This window comes from Diabrotica virgifera, chromosome 3 (assembly GCF_917563875.1).
Source record: "Diabrotica virgifera virgifera chromosome 3, PGI_DIABVI_V3a".
Taxonomy (NCBI): Eukaryota; Metazoa; Arthropoda; class Insecta; order Coleoptera; family Chrysomelidae; genus Diabrotica; species Diabrotica virgifera.
The window spans coordinates 175,432,795-175,453,822 of NC_065445.1; the positions used below are offsets into that span (position 1 = coordinate 175,432,795).

The following is a 21,028-nucleotide window of genomic DNA, read 5'->3' on the forward strand; positions in this document are numbered from 1 at the left end:
TACAGGGTGTAGATTTTGCTACGAAATTAACAAAAAAACGTAATTAACTTTTAAACTACCTCGTATAATATCACAAAAACATATATTTTAAGAAAGGAAACATCGAGGAGAATCCAAAAATGTAAAAATATACAGGGTGTTCCATTTAAAAAAACATAAGTTTGTGTCACCCTGTCAATACGGACGCCCCTGTATATTTAAAAATATTTTAAAAATCTGATACTATGTGTGCCCCAGCTTTTACCTAAATAACTTTTTTTCGTATCTCTTACGACAAACGAGTAATTGGACTTTGTCACACTAATGCCCCACCCTGTATTCAATTTTACGAGGGAATATTAAACCTTCACTACAACCACGGCCATTTCATTGATATAATAAAGCCGGGTCAAATAGCCAAGTTAATAGAAAGAGCAGGGAAGATACTACCACAAGGAGTGGAAATACGACGACAACCCATTATAGAAACGGAGGTTAGCCATGACGACAAATATATAAAGGTCATCGGCTACTTCATAGTGACAGGGAGAAATAATTACAACATGCTCAAGTTCACTGCGATACCACTTAAGGTCGAGGGGTCAGTGTTGCATTCATTTGTCGCCCCAAGAAATCTACTGATTGTAGATTATAACACTCTCCACTACTTCGAATTGACCGCAGAAGATAAAGCAAGATGCTTACAGTTGGCACGGGCACAGATAGCGTGCTCCCCAACGGCTGTAATGAACATGGATACCAAACCAAACTGTATACTGGAAGAAATTTATGAGCGATCTAAGAATAGCACATGTCCAGTGGTTACCCGGGCAATGCATCAAGCTCAGTGGAGTAAGATGGGTACACCCAACCTCTGGTTAATAATCACACCGATTCCGATACACCTGTCCATTATCTGTGATGGAAATCGAAACGAAAGAGTTCTGGAGCGAGTCACATTTCTGAAACTCTCGCCCCGATGCATCGCCCAAACGAAAAACATTACACTACTCCCAACTAGCAGTGGAGTGGAGACAGCGATAACCAGTTACCTAAAGACTCCGATCACTCCCGTAGCGCAGTTGCTGACGATGACACGACGTAGGTTAAGTACGACTCAACCCACACACATTATCACACAAGGAGATGAGTTCCGTACTATACTATTGGAAGAAGATAGTCTGGAGCAAGAAGTCGCGCATACGCCTTGGCGAAAGATACACGAATCACATTGGGCTTATTTAACGGCCACCGTGGTCATTACTTCGATAGTGGTGATTGGTCTGCTCATATTGTGGAAATACTGTCCTGTTACACGAAAATGTCGCTCAGTTAAAACACTTAGTCAGAAACCCGAACACGAGGTACCTACATTAGCTCGTAACCGGAAAGACGACTCCCCGTCGACTTCCAAAGCCGACATCCCTCTCAACACCTTTTCATCTAATAGTCCCAATTTTGATCTAAATATAGAGTCGGACGTTGAAAGCTAAGTTAACAGTTGGAGAAATATTGATTATTCTTAAACTATTTATTAATAAACTATTTATGTTGTAATATTAGAAATATACTTATTATATCTTATGTTTATGTTATACTTGTAAACTTCGAACACTGACACTTGGGACCGCTTTTCCGGCGGGCAGTATGTCCAATAACAAATATTCAGAATTCATATCCGATATTGAACAGAATAATTATACCACCCAGTAGATTGCACGAATTTATTTGTTTTTATATTCACACACGTAGATTATTAGTTTAGATCCAAATTGGTCAATTATCAACAATATAATTTGGAAATGACACGAAAGTGCTGACAAAAGTAGAATTATTTACCTTAATTAAATATACAAATCACGCGGGCATCGTGTCACCAATGACCCAATTTAAGCTTCTATAAAACCAAGATATCTGGCCTAGAGAAAGAGCATTCATCAGTCTACATCAGTCTTTAGCTAATCGCGTATCAGTAATTAGTCAGTGTTCGGAAGTACTCCCGGGGTAGAATTACCCTAGTGTCGGTTCTATCAATAAATACCTTTATCGCTATTCGGTGTTTATATCCTTAACTTTATACAAAATGCCTGGCAGCCCCCCGTAATATGTTGGATGGTTTCTTGGGCTTGACATCCATATCGGCATCTGTCGTTTTGAACCTGAGGGTCTTTGACGATATATTTCAGGTAATTTCTGGTTGGTATAACCTGATCCTGAATGGCCAGTAATGAACCCTCCGTTTCAGGGAACATCTTTCCTGATGTCAACCAATAGTTCGACGCTGTATTGTCGACATAGTCTTGGCTAACCTCATTGGGATGTCGCCCGTGCAGAGGTTTACCCATCCAGGTGCGCAGTTTTTCGTCCTTAGTAAGGTGGTTTATGCGCATTTCTGGTTCCCTCAGTTTGATCGGTGTTGTGTCATCTACTGCGCAAATTGCGCGGTGTAGAGTAGATGTCTCAGCCTGCATCTCAAAATAAGTTCTTAAATTAGCAATCTGTTTATCTAATTGCTCACCTATATCCATAAGTCCTCTTCCTCCTAAATACCGGGGTAATGTCGTTCGTTCTACGGCACTTTTAGGGTGGTGTTTTTGTGCCTTTGTGAGGTGTGTTCGTACTTTTCGCTGAAGATTTTCTATATCCGTTTTTGTCCACTTAACAATACCAAATGAATAGCTAAGCGCGAAACAAGCGTAGGTGTTCAGTGCCTTAAACAAATTTTTACTGTTAAGCTGTGAACGAAGCAGTTGTTTTACCCTTCTTATAAACTCAGTTGTTATCTCAGTTTTCATTTGCTTATGGTCAATTTTCCGCGCCTGCTTTACTCCAAGATATTTGTACATATCGTTATCGGCCATGGCCTCGATGTTCTGGCCATTTTGCATATCGAATCCACCGGGCTGTAACTTTCCTCTGACTATATTCAAAACACGGCACTTGTCTAGACCGAACTGCATACTAATATCATTAGAGAATGTTTCTACAGTTTTTAGCATCTCTTCTAGGTGTTCTCGAGTGGAAGCCATTAATTTCAAATCATCCATATACAACAGATGATTGAGCTTCGCTACTACAGTATTATTGCTTTTAATGCTAAAACCTGAGTCAGTGGAGTTTAATAGTTGGGAAAGGGGGTTCAAAGCTAAACAGAACCACAGTGGACTCAACGAGTCTCCTTGAAACAGGCCCGGTTGATTGCGATATTTTCGGTTTCGATATTGTTTTCACCAGGTATTTGGAGGTGAATTTTAGTCTTCCAATCTCTCATTATATACCTTAAAAAGGTCACTATGTTATCATCGACTTTGTATGTTTTCAATATATCTATTAGCCATTCATGCGGTACTGAATCAAAGGCCTTTTTATAGTCAATAAAAGCAGTAAAAAGGTTCCTTTTTTTAGTGAATGCCTGGTTAGAAATGACTGAGTCGATGATAAGCTGTTCTTTGCAACCCATGGAACCCTTAGCGCATCCTTTCTGTTGAGGCTCTATGATATTGTTTAGAGCACAATGTTGGTAGATACGCCGGGTTACACAGGATGTGACCAATTTATACAAAGTTGAAAGACAAGTAATTGGGCGGTACTTGGATGGATCTTGGGTGTTATTTTGATCTTTGGGTATTAAATAAGTAGTTCCCTGAGTTAGAAATGATGGTAATTCCTGCGGATTAGAAATAACATGATTAATTAATGTTGATAAGCACTCATGAATACTCCAAAACTTTTTAAGTCAAAAGTTCTGAACTCCGTCTGGTCCAGGAGATTTCCAGTTATGAAGCTCTTTGATGACATTTGAAACTTCTTCAGTCGTGAATGGTTCGTAGTTAGCAGTGACGTAGTGGTGACAGTTGTGCGTCGTATCTTCTATCCAGCCAGCATTGTTGTTAAGAGCAGCTGGTGTGGAAAGTTGATTTCCCCAAAACTCATGAATTTTTTCTTGGCTTGGGTAGACTTGTCGACACTTTCTACGGTGGAATTGAGTTTTCGGTAAAACGCCTTCTCAGAGTTCTCAAAAAGTGCATTGCCACATTTTCGGTTGTTACTAACTTTATACCTTCTTAATCGTCCTGAATAGACGGAGAGTTTTTGTTTTAATGTATCCAGACACTGTTGAGCTGTGTTATTTTCTGGATCGTATCTCGAGTGTCTTGCAGTGCTCCGCATTATTTCTTCAGCTCTCTTAATGACTTTTCTACTTGTTACACCTCTTATATATTGTGTGACTTCACCAATATCCCTACGCAGTAATTCAATTTTTCCGAGAAGTCTTTTTTCCCAGGGTGCAATTCTGTTACCAGTCCTTCCGTTATTAGTACCCCGTCGTGTTCTGATCTTAACGCCCATTACATTGGCAATTGCTGTTGCTGCACAGTAGATTAGCATATGCAGATATTCCAATGTGTGGGCTTCTACGACATAATTGGGTAGGACTTCAGTATTCACAATTTGTAACAGCGCACCTAGTTTCTTACAAGAGTTTATTCGTGGTAGCGGTGGTCTGCTAAGTGGATTTGTTCCATTAAACTCTTGTACGGCACGAGCCATTTCGCTTTCTAGACTATCGCGCAACTCGTTGTTTTCCTGCTGTGTATTGTCAGGTTGAGTTTCTGGTATGGGATTCTCAGGAATCTGCTCATCAAGGATTTCATTAGGGACTTGATCTAAAACTAGCTCTTGGTTATTAATCTCCCGTTCGACTTCGCTTTTGATCGTATTGCGTCTAGTCTCTGGGATAAGGTTGTTTCTTATGATTACCCGGTATTGATCTGATACTCTTTGCTCCGATACTTGAATATCTGGGTACTCCCTGCAAAATTCGGCATACAGCTGTTGTGTGTAGCCGATCGTTTCTTGACCGAAGTTGGTCACCTTATAATAGAAGCGCAAAATGCTTTCGTTGATGGACACAGTCCATTTCATGCGCTGCCTCGGTCGTCCCGCTTGAGTGAGCGCCGGCTGATGTTCCAGCGCAGCACCTTCAGCGAGTGGAGCTCTTGCTGTTGTTTGGCTCGCTTGTGGTTGTTGTTCTTGTTGTTGGGCTGTAGCTGTTTGTGTGACAGGAGCCCGCCTCCTCAACACCCTGCCACCGACGTCCCGCATGCTGTCACGTCCGGGGCCGGCTCCAGACGTGCCCTGGCGATCCCCAGGCAGCGATCCTAAACATAAACCATAATTCTCCATATCAATGGGTGTGCATTTTATACCTACTGCCAGGTGTCAGTTTTTGTTCCACGGCAAGTATTCCTGCTACTCTCTGGGTACTGGCGCTACGAATACCCAGAAAGTATCCCCCATTCGCAGGGGGCCGCGCCTGATAGAAGAACTGACAAAAAACTCCCACAGGAGGTTATTATTATTATTCAGATTTAGCCATACGGCTCACACTCCCTCTAAGGGGAAAATTGACTCATCCAAGATACCTACGGTATCAAAAGGATTGAGCTCTGGTGGGACTCTTTCCGTGTTATCGAGCCCTAGGTGACTTGGAATGCAGGTGTATCTCCCAAAAATTTTCGTACACTTCTGGCCGTCGCGAGTAGTACAGTAGTACAATGACTCCAGTAGTAGACATAATAATCGGTATCGTCTGGGTACTTTGCATTCTCCATTGCCTTCGTATTTGAATTTCTAGATCTCTGTACTTGGCGATCTTTTCAGTAAATTTACTACGTAGATTATTGTTGTTAGGTATCGCCACATCAATTAGTGTTGTTTGTCTTGTTAATTTATTAACTAGTACGAGATCTGGTCTATTATGTGCCACTGTTTGGTCTGTGAGCACAGTGCGGTCCCAGTATAGCTTGTAGTTGCCATCCTCAAGCATACTCTCAGGGACGTATTGCTAATACGGGAGATGGTCTGTTTGGAGAAGTCCCAGCTTGATAGCTATCTCCTGATGAAGGATTTTTCCCACTGCGTCATGCCGTTCCTTGTATTAAGTTGCAGCAAATGCCTGGCAACCCCCTGTAATATGTTGGATGGTTTCTTGGGCTTGACATCCATATCGGCATCTGTCGTTTTGAACCTGAGGGGTAATGAACCCTCCGTCTCAGAGAACATCTTTCCTGATGTCAACCAGTAGTTCGACGCTATGTTGTCGACATAATCTTGGCTGACCTCATTGGGATGTCGCCCGTGCAGAGGTTTACCCATCCAGGCGCGCACTTTTTCGTCCTTAGTAAGGTGGTTTATGCGAAGTTCTGCTTCCCTCAGTTTTATCGGTGTTGTGTCATCTACTGCGCAGATAGCGCGATGTAGAGTAGATGTTTCAGCCTGCATATGAAAATAAGATCTTAAATTAGCAATTTGTTTGTCTAATTGCTCACCTATATCCATAAGTCCTCTTCCTCCTAAATTCCGTGGTAATGTCGTTCTTTCTACTGCACTTTTTGGATGGTGTTTTTGTGCCTTTGTGAGGTGCGTTCTTACTTTTCGCTGAAGATTTTCTATGTCCGTTTTTGTCCACTTAACAATGCCAAATGAATAGCTAAGCGCGGAACATGCGTAGGTGTTTAGTGCCTTAAACAAATTTCTACTATTAAGGTGTGAGCGAAGCAGCTGTTTTACCCTTCGTATAAATTCAGTAGTTATCTCTGTTTTCATTTGTTTATGGTCAATTCTCCGCCCTTGCTTTACTCCAAGATATTTATACATATCGTATATTATTATCGTAATTATTATTATTATCCAGATTTAGCCATACGGCTCACACTCCCTCTAAGGGGAAAATTGACTCATCCCAGATACCTACGGTATCAAAAAGATTGAGCTCTGGTGGGACTCTTTCCGTGTTATCGAGCCCTAGGTGACTTGGTATGCAGGTGAATCTCCCAAAAATTTTCGTACACATCTGGCCGTTGCGAGTAGTACTGCTTTCTGCATTGTCTTATAAAGATGTTCATTAAGACCCAGCTTTTTTATGCTTTCGAGGAGGGTCCTCGGAATGACTCCAGTAGTAGACATAATAATCGGTATCGTCTGGGTACTTTGCATTCTCCATTGTCTCCGTATTTGAATTTCCAGATCTCTGTACTTGGCGATCTTTTCAGTAAATTTAGTACGTAGATTATTGTTGTTAGGAATCGCCACATCAATGAGGGTTGTTTGTCTCGTTAATTTATTGACTAATACGAGATCTGGTCTATTATGCGCCACTGTTTGGTCTGTGAGCACAGTGCGGTCCCAGTATAGCTTGTAGTTGCCATCCTCAAGCATACTCTCAGGGACGTATTGATAATATGGGAGATGGTCGGTTTGGAGAAGTCCCAGCTTGATAGCTATCTCCTGATGAAGGATTTTTCCCACTGCGTCATGCCGTTCCTTGTACTCAGTTGCAGCAAATGCCTGGCAGCCCCCTGTAAGATGTTGGATGGTTTCTTGGGCTTGACATCCATATCGGCATCTGTCGTTTTGAACATGAGGGTCTTTGATGATATATTTCAGGTAATTTCTGGTTGCTATAACCTGATCCTGAATGGCCAGTAATGAACCTTCCGTTTCAGGGAACACCTTTGCTGATGTCAACCAGTAGTTCGACGCTATATTGTCGACATAATCTTGGCTGACCTCATTGGGATGTCGCCCGTGCAGAGGTTTACCCATCCAGGCGCGCACTTTTTCGTCCTTAGTAAGGTGGTTTATGCGAAGTTCTGCTTCCCTCAGTTTTATCGGTGTTGTGGCATCTACTGCGCAGATAGCGCGATGTAGAGTAGATGTTTCAGCCTGCATATAAGATCTTAAATTAGCAATTTGTTTGTCTAATTGCTCACCTATATCCATAAGTCCTCTTCCTCCTAAATTCCGTGGTAATGTCGTTCTTTCTACTGCACTTTTTGGATGGTGTTTTTGTGCCTTTGTGAGGTGCGTTCTTACTTTTCGCTGAAGATTTTCTATGTTCGTTTTTGTTCACTTAACAATGCCAAATGAATAGCTAAGCGCGGAACATGCGTAGGTGTTTAGTGCCTTAAACAAATTTCTACTATTAAGGTGTGAGCGAAGCAGTTGTTTTACCCTTCGTATAAACTCAGTAGTTATCTCTGTTTTCATTTGTTTATGGTCAATTCTCCGCGCTTGCTTTACTCCAAGATATTTATACATATCGTTTTCACCCATGGCCTCGATGTTCTGACCATTTTGCATATCGAATCCTCCGGGCTGTACTTTTCCTCTGACTATATTTAAAATACGGCACTTGTCTAGTCCGAAGTGCATGCTAATATCATTAGAAAAAGTTTCTACAGTTTTTAGCATCTCATCGAGTTGGTTTCGAGTGGAAGCCATTAATTTCAAATCATCCATATACAATAAATGATTAAGCTTCGCCACCACATTGTTGTTATTTTTGATGCTAAAACCTGCGTCTGTAGAGTTCAATAGCTGAGATAATGGGTTCATAGCTAGACAGAACCACAGTGGACTCAACGAATCTCCTTGAAATAGGCCCCGGCTGATTGCGATATTTTCAGTTTCGATGTTATTTTCACCAGGTATTTGAAGGTGAATTCTAGTCTTCCACTCCGTAATTATATGCTCTAAAAAGCACTATATTATCATCGACTTAATATATTCTCAATATATCTATAAGCCATTCATGCGGCACTGAATCAAAGGCCTTCTTGTAATCAATGAAGGCAGTAAAAAGATTCCTCTTTTTTGAATATGCCTGGTTAGAAATGACTGAGTCGATGATGAGTTGTTCTTTGCAACCCATGGACCCCTTAGCGCATCCTTTCTGTTGAGGCTCTATGATATTGTTCAGAGCACAGTGTTGGTAGATACGCCGGGCTACACAGGATGTGACCAATTTGTACAAAGTTGGAAGACAAGTAATTGGGAGGTATTTGGCTGGATCTTGGGTGTTATTTTGATCCTTCGGAATTAAATAAGTGGTTCCCTGAGTTAGGAATGATGGTATATCCTGCGGATTAGAAATAACATGATTAATTAGTGTTGATAAGCATTCATGAACACTCCAAAACTTCTTGAGCCAAAAGTTTTGAACTCCGTCTGGCCCAGGAGATTTCCAGTTGTGAAGCTCTTTGATGGTATTTTAGACTTCTTCAGTAGTGAAGGGTTCGTAAAGGGTGGTAATGTAGTGTTGGCAGTTTTGTGTCGTTTCTTCTATCCATCCAGCATTGTTGTTAAGAGCAGCTGGCGTGGAAAGTTGATTTCCCCAAAACTCATGAATTTCTTCTTGGCTTGGGTAAGTCTTATCGACACGTTCTACAGTGGAATTGAGTTTTCGATAGAACGCCTTTTCAGAACTTTCAAAAAGAGCATTGTCGCTTTTGCGGTTGTTACTAACTTTGTACCTCCTTAGTCGTCCTGAATAAACGGAGAGCTTTTGTTTTAATGTGTCCAGACACTGATGGGCCGTGTTGTTTTCTGGATCATATCTTGAGTGTCTTGCGGTAGTCAGCATTATATCTTCAGCTCTTCTGATGACTTTTCTACTTGTTACACCTCGTATGTATTCTGTGACTATATCAATATCCTTGTGTAATAATTCGATCTTTCCGAACAGTCTTTTTTCCCAGGGTGCAATTCTGTTACCAGTTCTTTCGTTATTAGTAATCCGTCGTGTTCTGATCTTAACGCCCATTACATTAGCAATTGCTGTTGCTGCACAGTAGATTAGCATATGCAAATATTTTAACGTGTGAGCTTCTACGACATAGTTGGGTAGGACTTCAGTGTTCACAATTTGTAACAGCGCACCTAGTTTCTTACAAGAGTTTATTCGTGGTAGCGGTGGTCTGCTAAGTGGGTTTGTTCCATTAAACTCTTGTACGGCACGAGCCATTTCGTTTGTTAGACTATCGCGCAACTCGTTGTTTTCCTGCTGTGTACTATCAGGTTGAGTTTCTGGCATGGGAATCTCAGGAGTCTGCTCATCGAGGATTTCATTAGGGACTTGATCTAAAACTTGTTCTTGGTTATTAATCTCCCGTTCGACTTCGATTTTGATCGAATTGCGTCTAGTCTATGGGATAAGGTTGTTCCTTATGATTACCCGGTATTGATCTGATACTCTTTGCTCCGATACTTGAATATCTGGGTACGTCCTGCAAAATTCGGCATACAGCTGTTGTCGGTAGCCGATTGTTTCTTGACCGAGGTTTGTCACCTTGTAATAGAAGCGCAAAATGTTTTCATTAATGGACACAGTCCATTTCATGCGCTGCCTCGGTCGTCCCGCCTGAGTGAGCGCCGGCTGATGATCCAGCGCAGCACCTTCGGCGGGTGGAGCTCTTGTTGTTATTTGGCTCGCTTGTGGTTGTGGTTGGGCTGTAGCTGATTGTATGACAGGAGCCCGCCTCCTCAACACCCTGCCACCGACGTCCCGCATGCTGTCACGTCCAGCGCCGGCTCCAGACGTGCCCTGGCGATCCCCAGGCAGCGATCCTAAACATAAATTATTTATCTCCATTCTCATGGGTGTGCATTTTATACCTACTGCCAGGTGTCAGTTTTTGTTCCACGGCAAGTACCCCTGCTACTCTCTGGGTATTGGCGCTACGAATACCCAGAAAGCATCCCCCATTCGCAGGGGGCCGCGCCTGATAGAAGAACTGACAAAAAACTCCCACAGGATATTATTATCATATTTAGCCATACGGCTCACACTCCCTCTAAGGGGAAAATTGACTCGTCCCAGATACCTACGGTATCAAAAGGATTGAGCTCTGGTGGGACTCTTTCCGTGTTTTCGAGCCCTAGGTGACTTGGTATGCTGGAGTTTCTCCCAGAAATTTTCGTACGCATCTGGCTGTGGCAAGTAGTACAGCTTTCTGCATGGTCTTATAAAGGTGTTCATTTAGACCCAGCTTTTTTATGCTTTCGAGGAGGGTCTTCGGAATGACTCCAGTAGTAGACATAATAATCGGTATCGTCTGGGTACTTTGCATTCTCCATTGCCTTCGTATTTGAATTTCCACATCTCTGTACTTGGCGATCTTTTCAGTAAATTTACTACGTAGATTATTGTTGTTAGGTATCGCCACATCAATTAGTGTTGTTTGTCTTGTTAATTTATTAACTAGTACGAGATCTGGTCTATTATGTGCCACTGTTTGGTCTGTGAGCACACTGCGATCCCAGTATAGCTTGTAGTTGCCATCCTCAAGCATACTCTCAGGAACGTATTGATAATATGGGAGATGGTCCGTTTGGAGAAGTCCCAGCTTGTTAGCTATCTCTTGATGAAGGATTTTATCATTATTATTATTATTATTATTATTCTTTTTAATTATTAAACTTTTTATTATAAATTATTTATTATATTTTAAATAATTTAAACATTTTTAATTTTTAATAAAACCCCAGTTAAATTCAGCTTATCGTTATAGTCTAATTAAACACAATGAACAAGAAGTGGATAAGAATCAATATGTTTTGAATCAAATTAAAAATTTTATCTATATGGTTTTGTGGAGCTTTCCACAATAATAATTCCAAATAGAGGCATCTTTATGGAACTGTTCAATGTTAGCCGAATTAGGCAACGACTTAGGTTCATATTCAAAGTTCCAAATTTTTTAAAAGTATGTACCTCAAAACAACACAAAATGAACTCCTTCAGTGCATGTTAGATGTTTATCACGAGGAAATAAGGAAAGAAATTGAAAATTATCTTTGTGTTGCAGTGATTGCCGATGAAACGACAGACGTCGCGTCGCTGGTGAATTTCAGTTAGTTATAGTTTTCCGGTATTTGTGTAAAGGGCGACAAGTTGAGAGATTTTGGAGAATTTAATTGCTGGACGGACATGATGTCAAGTCAAATCCACTGAATGCATTTTAAATGTTTAAATTTTTTGACACCCCGGAAATGGTATAATATATACCTACATAATGTAAAAGTATCCGTACCTATTTTTTTAAATTTCTATCTTATACGTTTTTTGACAATATCGTGAACCCGCCACAAAAAATTTAGGCAGCTGCCCGAATTCTGGCACTACCGACTTAAGTGATACGAGCCGCCACTGTTTGGTCTACTATTTAAGTTATAGGCTCTTATCGTGCCTAAAATGATTAAGAAATTTCAACTACAATATAGCCGCTCTTTAAGTTCAAAAATTTTAAAATAATGAATCCTACTCCCCCACACATGGGACGTCACATGCGACATGAGATGCGCAGACCATGTGGAGTTTGCTTGCGTAAAATTTAAAACGTCAATTCCGACAATCGAATGAATTTCCTGTACAAGTACAATCGTACAGAATCGATCAGTCGACCACAAGATTTTGCAATGGCGGATGTAGTAGACGAGGTGATTATGGACTCTGATGAAAATGAGGAAATACTATCAAAAAGCCCAGAAGAGTGAGTACTTTTTATTTTTTCTTATAATGTTGCTTAAGAATAGCTCTAAGTAAAATACAAACCTCTTGTTATTCGCTGATATCCGTGAAAGTTCTAGAATAATGCTTTGTTTTGAAATTGTCTCTTTTTATGACCTATATTGAAATTTTGATAAAAATTAACTAAAACGTAAGTAATGTCGAATGTTGTCATTGATAATTATTATTCTCAATCACTTACCTGTTCCTAATTTTAAACTTTATTTATTTTTAAGGTCATGTACCCACAATCACGTTTTTGTTCCTCATTGTGAATGTTATGACAGTTGAACATGAACGTGAAAGGGGTTGGGGCAATAGCAATATAGAATTATTAATTTAAGACATGTTATATGCCACCATTGCATTTCTTCTTAAAGATTTTACAAATAAATCAGTTTACACCATAAATTTATAGTGAATATTTTTTATTTTCTTATTGACCTGCTCAGCTCAGTGTTTTTTCTGACTTGGATCCATTGAGTATGTGGTCATTGGCTCCTATGAATAAAAATGAGCATGTAGTTTATACTCCAAGTGTTGGAGTACATACTCCACTCTACAAGTTAGTAGATGAGTAGAAACTCATCAGATCAACATATTTTTATTCATATGAAATGGAGTATAAACTTACTTTATGCTCATACTTATGAGAACATACTCGGAGTTTATACTCCGTTTTTATTCATTTCACCCATTATTTTTCTAAAGGCTACTATTTGTTATATACTACTAATAAATTGAATTATATCAAATTAATTTTCTATTTTGTATAATGTCTAGAGATTTATGTACCATCTTTTTTTAGGTATAATAGTAAATACTGTCCTCTAATTCTGTCCCAATCTATGTTTTTGGTTTTTTATAATACATTGAGGTCATCGAGTTTTTTATTTTTTTGTGAATCCAATAGATTTATATTTCTTCATCTAAAAGTCTAATTTTGTCAAATATTGTCCTCTAATTTTCATATTTTGTTGGGTCTCAGTCTATGTTTTTGGCTTTTACAATGCATTGAGGTCATTAGTTTTCACTTTCAGTAGTTGTTCAATATATTTTTGTTTATACTTCAACATATTAGCCCATCTTCCATATTTTATCGGTATTTACATTTTGCTAATCTTTCCACATATCATTTTGTCTGCTCCTAGCAGAGGGAATTAACCATAATTATTTAGGCCTGGATCCCGCATACCAAAAAAAGTTGATTAATAGCAAGCTGAAAATTTGTTAATAGCTTAACAGTGTCTAGTCGGACAAACTTTGATATAGGGGAACACTGGAACAGGGGAAGTTTCAATTGTGGAACAGGTTAAAAATTTGAAACGTCAGACTACGAAAATGTCACATGTATTTTGTTGGACAGAACTTCCAATTGATTTGTTACCCTTTCATTAAAATTTCATGTAAAAATCAGACTGCTATTTATCACCAACATAATTTCTGTCATTTAACATGTTCTATGTGTCGGACTTATTAAAATGCCCAGTTGGTGATAAATACCAGTCTGCTTTTTGCATGAGAGTTTAATGAAAGGGTAACAAATCAATTGGAAGTTCTGTCCAACAAAATACATGTGACATTTTCGTAGTCTGATGTTTTAAATTTTTAACTTGTTCCACAATTAAAACTTCTCCTGTTTCAGTGTTCCCATACATCAAAGTTTGTCTGACTAGAAAACGTTAAACTATTAACAAATTTTCAGCTTGCTATTAATCACTTTTTTTTGGTACACAGGATCCAGGCCTAATTGTTTATAGTTATTTGAACAGTTCTTTTGACATACAGCATAATTATTTTTGATGCTATCAAATTTTTGAAAGCCAAATATTCAGATTCATAAATTTTGTTTCTATAGATGTTGCTTGATAACCTTAAGTACTTACAACGAATATAGACGCTAATATTAGCATCTATTTTAGTTGGTACTTATCTGGTAAATTTACATAGCCCAAAGTTCTTATTCCTCTTTACAACTTTCATCTAATTTTCTTTCTGTTTCTATAGTCTGTTGATAGCTTTTAGTTTTATTTTCTTGTCCTTTAACCTTCATAGGACAAACCTTAAAATTTTATGAAAAAGATGGACTGGGGTCCACATGGATTTTAGTGCTTAATAAGTGATATACTTACTACACAATTTCTCCAATTTATCATTCAAAAATAAGTTTTACGTTTTTATTATAATACATTAAAATCCAAATAAACAAATAATAAATGGCAATTAACTAAATAACTACAGTTATAAAGTTAAATCATAACAGATGGAACAGTGTCTAAACAGAACCTAACTTAAAGATATAAAGTTTGAACTCGAACCAGTTCTTAGACATTAATGTTTACTTTATGATTTATCAAAGAATTGAATAATTTGTAGATAGATGTGAGGGCAATGCTTAAAATTACACATATATGAGCCATTGCCGATAGTAAGTAGTATGGTATAGTTAGACCCAAACCCAGACATCCAAAGTGAAAGTTATCCTCCAACACCAAATTATTCTATATGGTCCACATAATGTTCAGAAAAAAGTCACACCATTTTGAGCGTCGGGTTTGGGGGGGGGCAGAGGGGGGAGAAATTTTCAAATTCGTAGTTTTTTACGTTTTTTGTCAATATTTCTAAAACTAAGTGGTTTAGCATGAACAACCTTCTGCACAAAATTGTTCTACATTAAATTTGAAATAAAAAAGGCCCTATGCATAACCCTTCTAAAATGAAGGGTTCCAAAGTTACGGAGGTAGTATAGTATAATTGGTCCAAAAAAAGGCCTAACCCAGACATCCAAAGTAAAAGTTTTCCTTCAACACCAAATTGTTTTATATGGTCCACATATTGTTCAGTAAAAAGTTACACCATTTTGAGCGTCCGGTTTGGAGGGGGGGGGAAAGATGGGGGAGAAATCGGTAAATTAGTAGTTTTTTTACGTTTTTCGTCAATATTTCTAGAACCATGCTTTAGCGTAAGGAATGTTCTATATAAAAATGTTCTACATGAAATTTAAAACAAAAAAGGTTCTATACATAATTGTTATAAAATCAACAGTTCCAGATTTACCAATTTCTCCCCCTCTCCCCCCCCCCCCAAACCCGACGCTCAAAATAGTGTGACTTTTTTCTGAACATTATGTGGACCATATAGAACAATTTGGTGTTGGAGGATAACTTTCACTTTGGATGTCTGGGTTTTTGGTATAGTTATATCATAAATATTGCCCAAAAAATATAAAAAGTATCGAAAACCTCGACTTTTCACCCTCCGTAACTCTGGAACCGTTGATTTTATAACAATTATGTGTAGAACATTTTTTGTTTTAAATTTCATGTAGAACATTTTTGTATATAACATTGTTTACGCCAAAGCATAGTTTTAGAAATATTGACGAAAACCGTAAAAAACCTACTAATTTACCGGCTTCTCTCCCATCTCCCTCCCAAACCGGACGCTCAAAATGGTGTAACTTTTTACTGAACAATATGTGGACCATATAGAACATTTTGGTGTTGGAGGAAAACTTTTACTTTGTATGTTTGGGTTAAGCCTTTTTTTGGACCTGTTATACTATACTACCTCCGTAACTTTGGAACCATTCATTTTAGAAAGATTATGCATAGGACCTTTTTTTATTTCAAATTTAATGTAGAACAATTTTGTATAGAGGGTTGTTCATGCTAAACCGCATAGTTTTAGAAATATTGGCGAAAAACTTAAAAAAACTATGAATTTACCGATTTCTGCCCCCTCTGCCCCCCAAACCCGACGCTCAAAATGGTGTGACTTTTTTCTGGACATTGTGTGGACCATATAGAACAATTTGGTGTTGAAGGATAACTTTCACTTTGGATGTCTGGGTTATGCCCTCTTTTGGATCAACTATACTATACTAAAGGGCGAACTCAACATTGGGTCAAAAAAAATTTTTTTGATGATACCATTTGAAATCAAATTTCCTACCTCATAGAACTGTCGAATTGTTGAGTTCGACCTTGTTTCGCTTTCAAAATAAACCTTCAAAACTTGTTTTTGTTGAGTTCGCCCTTACTATCCTCAACGACTCATATAGTAACTAATTATGTAGTGGTATCCGAAAGGACCCCTTTCAGTCCTATGAAGGTTAATAATAACTTTTTCTGGGACTAAATCTACTATATAGTTGCAGATTTATATTTAAACATAAAACTTTTAAAGTAAAAAATGGTTTTTGCTTGGTTTTGATTCAGAGGGATGCACAATCCCTGGACAACAGTTTCTGCCTTTCATGCTTCCTCAGCAGAGCTAGTGTGCACACATCTGAAGCGAAAACCAGCCAGCCCATCTACAGTCCGTCTAATTTACTTACTGTTGCACGTCATTATTTACGTTAGAGATCTAAGTTGACATTGTTGCCCAATTACAAAAAATTCTTGAATTCATTTTAAATCAAATACATCACACAATTTTTGCGGAAGTGGATTATACAGCAAAACAAATTAATATTCAATGTAAATAAATAAAATCTTTAGAAATAGAAAACAATAATTAAGTTATAATCTTACGTTAAAGTACATAATAAAAACAGTAAATATAATGAAACAAATACTTATAGTAAAGAATATAAACAAATATGAAGTGTCATCACCGCAACTGTCAAATCAAGGTTACCAATTTATGCAAAAATATCACCTTCGTTCAATTATAGTTACAGTGTATTCCGAACAAATGTGCTTCATAAAAACGCTTTATAATCCATTTATACAAATTAAATGAAACATATTGTGTATTTATTTAAGTTAACATTAATAGAAATTTTTGAATATTATTTCTACGCGTATATACTAAAATATGCCCAGTGGCTGTAACGCCAGTGTACTCGGCAAAGTGATTCTAAAAAAGAACACACCTACCGCCTAAATATTTCTTGTTGTTATCATGTGACGTCTCAGGCTATGACGCGGATGACGTGCAACGGTAAGTAAATTAGATGGAGTATAGTTAAGGTGAATTTTAAAGATCATTGAAAATGGTAAATAATAATTTAAATCTGAACCTTTTCTTTTTGGAAATTCTTTTTGGTCCTTCGTTAATCTGCGACTTTTACAATTTATAAGTAAAGTGGAACCCCGATAAGTCGGCCTCCAATAACCCGGACCGTTTTTCCTCAGACAGAACAAACATTTTTTCACTTTGAAAGTTTTTTATCAAGAAATGAACAATACTGTAGTATACAATTTACGTAATTTAAATGTACTGTGCATATGTATTTCATGTTTTTACAATTATAATGGAGTTTATCTCGAAGTAGGTATAGTGTATTTTATTAATTCTTAACATGTTCTCCGGCTAACCTGGATTTTAGATAACCCGGATCAGGCGCGGTCCCGTTTAATCCGACTTATCGAGGTTCCACTGTACATCCTTAATCTGTGTCTTTTACAATTTATAAGACCGCAGACGACGAATATAGAAAACAAAAAGGACTCCACTATATGCAGTCACATTCCATTTTCATTCGTCTAGGAAAAGGGCAGAAGTTACTAGGATGTTTCTTTCCTTCCATTTCCTAGCTAGACGAATGAAAACGGAATGTGACTGCATATATTGGAGTCCTTTTTGTTTTCTATTTTCATCGTCTGCGGTCTTATACATTGTAAATCTCTCAGATTAAGGATGTACCAGAAAGAATATCCAACAAGAAAAGTTTCAGATTTAAATTATTATTTACCATTTTAATTTTTATTAGAATGGTGGATTCTGTATCTGAGACTTTTCAGTTCATTCAGTTCATAAAACTTTTACTTCTTTTGTTTCTTTTAAGCTTCTTTACAGTCTATTTTTAACACACCAAAATCAAATTAGTATAAACAGTTAAAGAAAAATTAAATTGCACAATCTTGGCTGATGATCAACTAATGTTCTAATTTTGAACTGTATCTCATATTAATACTGTCTAGATAGAAACTTTCAATACATAATACTTTTCTTTTATTAATTCTCATATTGTTTTAAAAATATTTTTCATTATGAGAATGATCACTTAAAGTTGCCTTTAAAATATTAAAGGGAGAATTCAATAGATTCTTTATTGTATGCTTTTAGTATGGTATAACTAGACCCAAACCCAGACATCCAAAGTGAAAGTTATCCTCCAACACCAAATTGTTCTATATGGTCCACATAATGTTCAGAACAAAGTCACACCATTTTGAGCGTCGGGTTTGGGGGGTGAGGGGGAGAAATCGGTAAATTCGTAGTTTTTTACGTTTTTCGTAAATATTTCTAAAACTATACGATTTAGCATAAACAACCTTCTATACAAAAATGTTCTACATTAAATTTGAAATAAAAAAGGTCCTATGCATAATCCTTCTAAAATGAACGGTTTCACAATTACGGAGGTAGTATGGTATAATTGGTCCAAAAAAGGCCTAACCTAAACATCCAAAGTAAGTTTTCCTCCAACACCAAATTGTTCTATATGGTCCACATATTGTTCAGTAAAAAGTTACACCATTTTGAGCGTCCGGTTTTGGGGGGAGATGGGGGGAGAAATCGGTAAATCAGTAGTTATTTTACGTTTTTCGTCAATATTTCTAAAACTATGCTTTAGCGTAAACAATTTTCTATACAAAAATGTTTTACATAAAATTTAAAACAAAAAAGGTCCTATACATAATCGATATAAAATCAACGGTTCCAGAGTTACGGAGGGTGAAAAGTGGAGGTTTTTGATACTTTTTATATTTTTTGGGCAATTTCCTACTGATTTTCTTTAATAGGATTGGGTTTTATAAATCAAATTTGCTATTTCAGTGGCCGATAGTATTTTAGTGATAAGACCTTGAAGAAACGTCAACCTCACCACCCAAAATCATCAATTATCATCAATTTTTCAAAAAATATAAAAAGTATCGAAAACATCCACTTTTCACCCTCCGTAACTCTGGAACCGTTGATTTTATAACAATTATGTATAGGACCTTTTTTGTTTTAAATTTTATGTAGAACATTTTGGTATAGAATATTGTTTACGCTAAAGCATAGTTTTAGAAATATTGACGAAAAACGTAAAAATACTACTAATTTACCGACTTCTCCCCCATTTCCCCCCCAAACCGGACGCTCAAAATGGTGTAACTTTTTATTGAACCATATGTGGACCATATAGAACAATTTGGTGTTGGAGGAAAACTTTTATTTTTGATGTCTGTGTTAGGCCTTTTTTTGGACCAATTATAACTATACTACCTCTGTAACTTTGCAACCGTTCATTTTAGAAGGATTATGCATTGGACCTTTTTTTATTTCAAAGTTTTAGATTCTCTGGACCAAGCTGAGCAAAAAAGGTATCTTGTGATTTTACTATAAAATAGACTGTTGTCGAGTTACATGCAATTTCAAATTTGAAAAACGCGAAAATGGCCATTTTCAAGGCTTAATAACTCGATTAAAAATTATTATTATGAAAGTCATAAAGTGACCAACTCAAAGTTTAAAGCCCCCTGCAATAGCCTAAAGAAATTTTTGTCATTATTTTATTACTAACTATTATTTTTAATAATTAAAAATGAGCGCTAAGCATGTATTGAAGCGGCCGTCCGCGAGAGAGAGATGTACATGTACAATATCCATTGGACGTTTTAAAAAAATATCAATTGGAAGTCAAAAATACGTTTTAAAAATAAAATTTTTTTAAATTATTTGCAACTTTAAACAAAAAAAAAATAGAAAAATTGACGTTTTTGTGGGGTCATGTATTGTTGCCAGGTCCGATTTGTTTTTAATCGGTACATAAGCAAAAACAAATCGGGATTTAGGGTTGTAGATCGGGACAAATAAACAACAATAGCCCAGTAAATGACCGTTTTGGAGTGTAATTTTTAAAGTCAACTCCGAATTGCATGAAAATCTAGTTTTAGGTTCTACTTATACTTCAAAGTTGAATTTGTACTGTTGGTTGTTTTTCCCTGGGGGTGACAGTTACAGTTAACCCTTCTCGGGGGTAAAAAAAACGCACGTTTAAATAAGTCCCAAAATGTATCAACTGACTAACTCTTTTGTTCTATATAATTTTTAAACTAAGTTGATACTTTTCGAGTAATTTTATCGAAAAAAATTCTTAGCAAAAATGTAGCTTTAAAAAAAATTGTATGTTCAGAAAGTCTATAAAACCAGGTAAAGTTGTAGCTCATCAAAATTCAGGAGCGTCATTTGAAATTTTGGTGTAATTGATGTATTTTTTTTCAAAATTCCAAATCAAATTTTTCAACTTGAAATAACCAAAAAATTAAGCAATTTTCGGGCAAAACCTATTAAAATATTTAAAGTGTTAAAAAAAAATATTTAATTTTGTAAGTCTCTAGCATTAAAACTAAGCAAGTTACGCTCAAAATAAAGTTGGCTCTTTTTTGGTAAAAAAAAAATCGTGAAAATCTCTCCCTATTTAGCACCGTTAAATAAAATTAATCATTACCGCTTTATCATTTACTTTATTGTGTATTATTTATACGATCTGTAAGGTTTAGCGGTTGGGAGTGCTTAGTTTAAAAAAAATTGGTTTTATAGTAAAAACAGTTCTCCTAAAATATTGGAAAATGCCCATTTTTCAAAATAACTTAAAAAGTATTAGGGATACCTACTAAATATCTCAAGGAGTAAGGAGTAAGTAGGTAGGTTTTGTTTTTATAAATATGATAGATTTATTTTGTTTTTCTGTAAGAG

The 21,028-nt window shown here is 37.1% G+C and overlaps 1 protein-coding gene across 2 annotated transcripts in view; it reads left to right on the forward strand.

Annotated features, from left to right (window-relative positions):
• Nucleotides 1–12,151: 12,151 nt before the first annotated feature.
• The window catches only part of LOC114344671 (dnaJ homolog subfamily C member 7), a 123,270-nt gene continuing 114,393 nt past the window's right edge, over nucleotides 12,152–21,028 (forward strand). Inside the window, exon 1 of one of the 2 annotated variants that reach the window (XM_050645668.1) lies at nucleotides 12,152–12,314. In XM_050645668.1, coding sequence (XP_050501625.1) covers nucleotides 12,181–12,314 — 134 coding nt within the window. In that variant the 5' untranslated portion in view covers nucleotides 12,152–12,180. The remainder of the gene's footprint in view (nucleotides 12,315–21,028) is intronic. The other variant, XM_050645667.1, reaches the window with a different exon arrangement.